This window comes from Cavia porcellus, unplaced genomic scaffold (genome assembly GCF_034190915.1).
Source record: "Cavia porcellus strain 051 isolate PalLab524CR breed Dunkin Hartley unplaced genomic scaffold, mCavPor4.1 scaffold_6, whole genome shotgun sequence".
Taxonomy (NCBI): Eukaryota; Metazoa; Chordata; class Mammalia; order Rodentia; family Caviidae; genus Cavia; species Cavia porcellus.
The window spans coordinates 66,924,695-66,932,542 of NW_026947489.1; the positions used below are offsets into that span (position 1 = coordinate 66,924,695).

The 7,848-nt window shown below is 51.3% G+C and overlaps 1 protein-coding gene and 1 long non-coding RNA gene across 9 annotated transcripts in view; one reads left to right on the forward strand and one right to left on the reverse strand.

The window, feature by feature from the left end:
- Window positions 1-3,958, reverse strand: part of Hnf1b (HNF1 homeobox B) — a 56,908-nt gene extending 52,950 nt beyond the window's left edge. For 4 of the 7 annotated variants that reach the window (XM_013152265.3, XM_013152264.2, XM_013152263.3 and 1 more), the window contains exon 1: window positions 3,440-3,938. In XM_013152265.3, the coding sequence (XP_013007719.1) occupies window positions 3,440-3,783 (344 nt within the window). In that variant the 5' untranslated portion in view covers window positions 3,784-3,938. Of the gene's footprint in view, window positions 1-1,041; window positions 2,042-3,439 lie in introns of those variants that run through there. The other 3 variants (XM_013152271.3, XM_063250924.1, XM_013152268.2) reach the window with 3 other exon arrangements.
- A 228-nt stretch (window positions 3,959-4,186) lies between these two features.
- LOC106027668 (uncharacterized) lies at window positions 4,187-5,766 on the forward strand. Of its 2 annotated transcripts, none has more exons than XR_001201237.2 (2): window positions 4,187-4,377; window positions 4,577-5,766. It is a non-coding gene; the product is annotated as an uncharacterized LOC106027668 (long non-coding RNA). The 2 variants fall into 2 exon arrangements; XR_001201236.2 differs by having other exon boundaries at window positions 4,200-4,377; window positions 4,533-5,766.
- Window positions 5,767-7,848: the final 2,082 nt, after the last annotated feature.

A 7,848-nucleotide genomic window follows, 5' to 3' on the forward strand; every position in this document is an offset into this window, starting at 1 on the left:
CTCTACATCAATATACATGATTATATACTTGATAGGACATAGAAAAATTAAGTTTCAGATGAAACAACTAAAATTAGTGTTAAAGCAGAGACCCTAAATAGATAAAAATGTTGCAGTGTGACATCCTTTCTAAATAGCGTCTATGTCAAATAAAATTTTGTTTACTGAACTAAACCTCATTAACCAAACATATTTTATAAGCATTTAAATGATTCTGATTATTTTAGTTAAGACTTTGTTATTAAATTTGTAAGAACCTAGGTTTTGAAAGAGACGTTTTTGAGAAATGCTAATTTTAGATTAATTATATATAGGTTAATAACAAACTTCTCAAGTATTTATAAAAGTATTTCCAAGTAATATAACATAATTAAGTAACAATAAGAACAAAAACAGAGAAATGCGTTCCAGTTTCAAACATAAATTCACCTGGAGCAAGAGAAAAATAAAGTAATAAACATTTTAGACATATTCAGGTAAGCATCAGAGATCATTTAAAAACTTATTTCTGGCAATATTTCCAAGCTACTTTAAGGGAGGCACACACTTTCAACAAATACGAACAACTGCTTCAAAAGTCAGAAAAAAGTATCTGGATTTTAAAAGTTGGTACTGTATCGCCTTAATAGCTTCTTTGCCTTTTGGTCTTTTGTTTAAGTTTCTTTACCTGTGTTCATTTTGTGCGCCCAGGGAACCTAGCAAAATAGTGCAAGGGTCTAAGTGTCAACAGCTCCGCTAAAGAGTGAATTAGCTCAACAATCGAGCCTGTTTCAATTTTGTAAAAGTGCACAACAGTCTTATAAACAAGGCAAACCTTTAAGTCCGAATCAAAAGACCTAGAGTTGGGGGTTAGATGGCGGAGTTACACCTTGATACCTCTCTGCCTCCAGAATTCCGAATCTTCTCTGGGAAAGGCCCCTGAGAGCTGATTTAGGTATTTTTCTCTCTCTTTTTTTTAGATACAGCTCACGTTCAGGGTTTCCTGATCCGGATAAACGCGCGCGGCCACTGTGCTCCCAGTGCAGGTGTCAAACGCCAGACCTGGTGGCTGCAATCAATGTCCGCCAGGCACACTCCTTCTCAAACAATGACTTTGTTGCCAGCGAGCGGAAAAGTCCCGGCACAGCTGCAGGCGTGTTGGTGGAGAAGCCACAACTCTGCTGTCACAGGCAGCAGCCAGCTTTCCTAGGGCCACCCGCGCGCCAGTGTCGTGGCGAGCTCGGCCGGGAGCAGAGGAGCCGGCAGCGCACGGTCCCCAACCTGCCTCCCCGGCCTGTCTCTCCTAGGAGGTGGAAAGGGCGCCAGCGCACTGAGCAAAGTGACTTTCTGTTCTTTCCGCCTTTGGAGAATAGGCTGGGCAAGGAATAAAGGGAGGTGGGTGGGTGTGGGAGGGTAGCGCCTGGCGCTCTGAGACCCACTGTGCAGTGACCTGGGAACCGCTAGCAATTTCTTGAAAAATTACTTTAATAAAGTCCGACGCGCCCGAGGTTGGGGGAGCGAAGACAGCGCCCGCTTGGGAAGGGGAGAAAAGCCTCAGGCTCTGTCCAGCGAACCTAATTCGGGCGAGGGTCTCGGCCTCCCCGGTCTTCCTCCCTACCCCTATTTAGGGAGGGAAGATGGCTGAGGTCCCAAGACCTCCAGGTCAGGCTGGGCCTGGTTTTCCACCCACTGGGCCTGCGGGTGTGGGCGGCCCCGGGGCTCCACTGGCGGCTCCGGGGCTCCAGCAGCCGTGCAGGGGCCCGGGGCCGCCGGCCGCGCGGGGTCTGAGGGTGCGGACGGGAGGGGGTGGCGCGCCCTGCAGCGCAGTGCGTGTGCCCCAAGAGTGGCGGCGAGCACCCCCGCGTCTGCGTTTTGATTTCCTTCCTTTTCTAAGCCGCGTTTACAACTTCGCCAATGAATAACCCGCCTCTCTTTTCAACCTAATCACGGTCCTTTGTGTATCTTTCTGTTGATGATTTATAGAAATAAATTAATAACACCCCAACTCCACGTGCTGCAGTTTATGTTACGTCTCCGCTGCGTCCCGCCGGGCGCTGCTGGGCCGGGTGCGGAGGGGCGCCCAGGTCTGCTCTGGCTCCCCAGATCCTCGGAGCTCCGCGCCCGCCTGCGGCCCGGGGACCTGGCAGAGGCGCCTAGGCCTGGGGGACCCGCGGCCGGGAGCCCAGCTGTTCCCAGGCCCCGGTCAACTTCCTAGCAGCCCTGGAGTCCCAGCCGCTCTGAGGGATTCCTCAGCCGATCCGGTCAGTCTCGGTGACCCACACCTTGCTGTCCTCTAAACCTGCCTGGGTTCAATCACCGGCGCGCAGCGGAAACGGCCGAGGGAAGAACTTCAACTCTATGAATTACAGCAAAAACCATTGGGGGGTGAGGGAAGTAGAATCCTCCCGATTATGCTGTCTAGAGGGCAAGCCGCTGAGTTTCCAGGGCGCAAATTCAAAAGCAAGGTCACATCCCACCCTGAAAGGGCACCGCGAGCGCGTGGCCAGGCGGGGAGCGACTTCAGTCCTAGGCTTTGAAACTTTGAAATCTCAGCGCTTAAGAACTGAGGCACAAGCGAGAAGCTCTTTCCTAAAAACCCGTGGCCCCAGAGCGAGGTGCGGTCTCCTAGAACCGCTGGACTGCTTGGATAATTAGTAACTAGCTGTCAAAGAGTGGGCCTGTCGGCCAGGACCCGGAGGATCCGGGCCTGGGCGAGAAGGCCGCTCGCCCGGACTCCCCGGGGGCGCCTGGGTGTCGGCCGCAAAGTGCTTGCGCGGCTTCTTTAGCTGATGGAGACCTGATCCTCTGCGAACCGGCCCTTCGCCGGATTGACCCTACCTCACCCCTTTTTGCTTAGCTTCGTGGTTTCCTTTGGCCGGCGCGGGTCCACCCTGATCGCACACGCAAACGTTCCCCTTTACAAATCCAAAAACGGCGTTAGGAATTCGAGATAATCCCAAGTCCTGTCGGGGCCGCAGATGGGAGCGCCCAGCGGATCCTGGCCCAGGTGCTCGCTGCGGGTCCCTCGGCAAAGCTCGGCGGGTCACTGTGCCCGAGCCCGGCCTGCGGCTTCCCTGACACCAGGCGGCGCGGCCTGAGGCTTGCGGGACTCGAGCTTCTACTCCAGGGAAGCCGCAGTGGTTTCTCTGCGCCCACTCACGCCTTCTGTCTCTGGGGCAAACCTCGGGCAAGAGGCTCTGTGCCTCTAGTCCTCCCGGGCCAAGCCCCAGCCCCACGGGAAGGCCCTGGGGTCCCGCAGGCTGGCCTGGAGCCCTGGGCCCATGGGTGCCTGGCTGAGGGTCTGGGAAGGATCCAGTCCTTGGGAGAGAAGCAGAAGGCCCCCGGGGGTCTTCTCGAGTGGCAAACGGGCTTGCGGGAGCAGTGGGCGCTGTGGCGCGCGGGCGCGGGGCCCGGGCTCCGCAGACTCCAGCGCGCGCTCTGCTCGGCGCTCGTTGCCTACCTGAGCATCCGGTCCACCTCCGCCCGCTGCTCGGCCGCCTCTTCGGTGTTGAGCGCCTGCAGCTCCTTGAGGATGGGAGGGGTGTCATAATCGTCGCCGTCCTCAGAGCCCTCGTCCCCGGATAAGCGGCCCTTGGCGTGGCCGTTGGTGAGAGTGTGGAAGACCGGCTTGGTGTCGGGGTCGGTCCCGCTCCCGGGGGACAGAGGCAGAGTCTCCAGTTTCACCCCGAAGTTCGGGGTTGGCAGCAAGTCTTCCAAGGCCTGGACCAGCACCTCCTTGGTGACCCCAGAGCTCAGCAGGGCGCTCAGGAGTTCTTGCTGGAGCGACGTGAGCTTGGACACCATTTTCCAAGGACGGAAAGAGAAGGGGGTGTGGGGGTGGGTGGGTGAGAGAGAGGAGGGTGGAGGGGAATTTCACACGAGAACCCCCAAGTCCTGGAACCCCTCCACCCTTCAGCCTCCAGACACTTGTTACTCCCCGGGGTCCGGGAGCCTCCTCCGAGAGGAGTCAGAAAACTTCTAACTTGCCATGATCGCCACCATTAGGCCATATAAGATATGCAAATTAGTGGGAAGGGCCCCGCTTTCGGCAAGATGCAAATGCTGGTGGGGAGGGGGGAAAACCCAGAGAGAGAAAGCCTAAGGGGCAGTCGTGGGGAGCAGGAGACCGGGCAGGGAGCGAGGCTTACTGGGGCCCATTGTACTTACGTTGGGGGTCTGAAGAGTTTCTTTTGTGGGTTCTGTTTGTCGGCTAAACTTTACCTGACCTTTGGACTTGTTAAAGCAAGTGGCTTGCAGCCTAGGTGCGGGGACTTTTCCACTGGCCAGCAAGACGAAACTGCGCTTCTGGGGCTCAGGTGAAAGCTGGAGAATATCGGGGTGCTTTTGAAGAAGACAGAAGAGGATGCAAAAAGTAGAGAGCTTCTATGGCATGCACAGGTGGTAAATCTGGGGAGCCAGAGGGGTGGAGGCGAAACTGACTGACCTCTTGAGCAGAAGCCCAGAGGCCAGGGGGAAATTGGCGGTGTTTTAGGCGGGGTGAGTGTGGATCGGAGACCCTCCCATTTATTTCTACTTTAGTGTTCGCTCTTTAGGGCCCAAACCCTCACGATCCAGGCCTGGCGGTTTGAATTTGCAGGACTGCGGGCTGGCATGGCGTGAACAAGGGTGAAGGAGCCACCGACTGATTTATGACCCGAAGGAGCAGACAAAGTGGAGGTTCCGCTAGCAGCTTGATGAGCTGGTCACCTGGGTGGCGATCTCCTGTTTAGACCCGGAATATCAAGGCGCCTCTACTTTGGCAACAAAACTAGGATTGTGTGGACTCAGGAGTGAAAGCAAAGCATAACCCGGTGGCTGAGTGAACGCTGGAGCTGTGCGTCCATGGCCCACTCACTTCTGGTTTGTTCGCAGTTCCAGGACTCCCGCGGCGCGTTCTGCAAAGACAAGGTCACTGCTTTAGTGGCGGGGAGTCTCGCATGCCAAGCGGAGAAGGCACCCACAAAGCCGCAGAAGGAAAAACGTTTTCCCCACCTGGATCTGGAGAGGAAGGAAGCCCCGGGAGCTTCAGCTCTGCGGGAGTTTCTATCGCAACTCCCCTGGGGCCCCCGAAGGGCGGAAGGAGGCACCCAACTCGTCCAAGCCTACAGGCTGGGACCTGACTTGCAGAACTGAGGAAGGGGCTCCTTAGGATCCACCGCCAACAGGCTCCTGGGGCAGAGGACACTTGCCTTTGATTCCCAGTTTCCATCCGTGAAAAAGGCTACAGATAGGGCAGTGCAGCAGAGTTGTATACACTGAATAAGACCACCTGTGCAAACCCTCGGTCTAAAAATAGTGTGCACACTTTCCGGTTTGGGAAGGCAGGAGGTCACCCAGTCAAAGCCAGGAGGCCAGTGAAATCTAGGACTACTGGAAGCTTGGAGTTTTCGGAATCAGGGAGAACTAATGCTTGGATGGGAAGGACTAGGCAAGTAGGGACAAAAATTGAGAATCCGCAGGAAAATTGAAAGATAATGAGGAGAAAGTTGAGTTTAAACTAGGGATCAAGAGGAATTTTAGCACGTAGGAGGAAGGGTACACCTACTCTCAAAAAGGTATAGGATCAAATGTCCTTAGTGTATGAGGCTGACGATGTGATTGATCCTATTCAGGCTGTTAAGGAATGAGGATGCCTCTTTTAAATACAGAGTTGACAATAGGTGCCACCTGTCCTAGGAGCCAGAAGATAGGACGTAGCTGTGTGTGTAGATCCCTGAGGAAGGTTTACACCTATCTCAGTCCCTCTTCCCTGTAATAGGTCCATAGAAATAAAGGCCCTTCTTCCCACTTCTTGCTTTCTAATTTATTGTGACATATGGCAGATGCTTGCCCACTGTAATTCCACTTGCTGGAGAACTTTTTCTGTCTCCCTAGCTCATTTCAAGCAGGATAATGAAGTGTTTAGAGTAAATGTCTCTGGAGAACATCCCCCCTTCTCTCTCTCTCTCTCTCTGTCTCTCTCTCTCTCTCTCTCTCTCTCTCTCTCTCTCTCTCTCTCTCTCACTGACAGAAGCATCAAGTGTAATGTACATTGGTTTCTGTGTTAAAGCTGGGAAGACCTACTAAAAAGCCAACCATCGCTTCTCTTTTTAACAATCCAGTAGTTAAAAAGTTTTGACTGCTATGTACATCCTTGAACTTCCAAGCCTCTTTAGCCCTCAAAACTCAGAAATCAGCAAACCCATTTGTCCCCAAACCTCAGCCACCCAAATAAAGAAATTGGCACACAGAACACAGGGGAAAATTCCTATGAGTGCCCAGTTATGTCATCCAAGTAATCTTGCTCATAGCCAGAAACTTCCTGTAATCCTCCTCCCCGGACCTACCTTGTATTTGTGACTTAGTGCTATTGTAGGTGCTCATGAGTAGTCATGACTACAGTACAGACTCAATAGCTATCCTAGAGAAATTTAACAAAGAGTAAGTGGACCAACAGTGTATCCTTTAGGGCGTAGGTCTTGGAGGTTAGCATCTAAATGAGTTTTGTCTTGAAACTCTTTGGTGAAACCTCCCTCCCCAATAACAGAAGACACAGTATGTCTGCAATAATCTTTGCCTATGCTTCACATGGGATGAGTAACCTCATGTTAAAGACAGGAAAATAAGCTGGACATTGTAATTACTCCGGGAGGCTGAGGAAGGAAAGTTGGCGAGGATAACTTAACAATACTGTCTCAAAATAAAATGAAATGTGCTAGGAATGTAGCTCAGTGGTAGAATGTTTGCCTAGCATGCCTGAGGTGCCAGACTTGATAGCAATACTGAAAAAAAGAAAAGAAGACACTGGAAAGTCTACAGAGAAGTTGCTTGTAGCCACTGGAGTAAGTTAATTTGAGGGCTGTTTGGAGCAGGGCTTTAGGATGAAAGAGCAGAGTTCCTAGCTTTCATTGTTTTGGGAGGTGAGAGTTGAAAGGGAGATTCTTTAGGGCAGGGGGAGAATACACTGTTGAGAACAGAGGGCAGGCTTTGGAGTCAAACAGACCTAAATGTGCAAAAGAATAATGATGTTGTATTGTGTTTTTGTGAAAATGAAATGCATTAGCAGGTGCCGGTCCCAGGAATATGGCAGGTTCTTACATACTTTTAAAAAGGGGTGGGGCAGGGATTTAGCTCAGTAGCACAAGTGCCTGCCTGGCAAGTGCAAGGTCCTGAGTTTGATCCTTGGCTAAAAAAACAAGAACAAAAACAAAAAACAGAGAGAGATACACTATGAAATCATGCTGAGAAGTGAGACCACTGATTTCTTTGGGATTTTTTACATTTCCAGATTATTTTTAAGAGTTACTGGATTTGATTAGACTCTTCTACCAATGAATTTGTAGTCAGATTCCAAGATTTCCTAAGGGAGATATGGTCCCCAGTATGAAAACATTTGAAACCCATTTGGCATGTCACCTTATGAAGGTTTTCTGAACGTTGTGTTGGTTAATTTTACCAAACAGTGAATGCAGCTCCTGTGAACTCACTTCCTCTGTGATTTATTTTCTTCAGTTTGCACATATTCTCCCTTCCTACCACCATCACTTTCCATGTTTACTCTCCTTTGTTTACCGAAGGGAGACCCTGGTCTTTCTGGCCTATGCTGTTCTACTTTCTAAGGCTCCCATTGCGGTGGTAGTGACCAGTAGGGCTCCAAGTGCAATCATCTCTAGAATATACCATTCTATGCTGGTCTGAAGGAGGTTGTAATTCTTATGATAGAGAACTGTGTTGAAACCCACAAAACATTCTAGACTCCAGGGTCAGAAGCCTGAGGTTCTGATTCTGGCTATAACACTCCTTTCTGGATGGTTCGTCATCCCCTAAGGCTTTGGTAAGCACATCCTCTGGGCCTCTGATTCTGCTTTTGAGAAGTGACCAGTTGGTTTA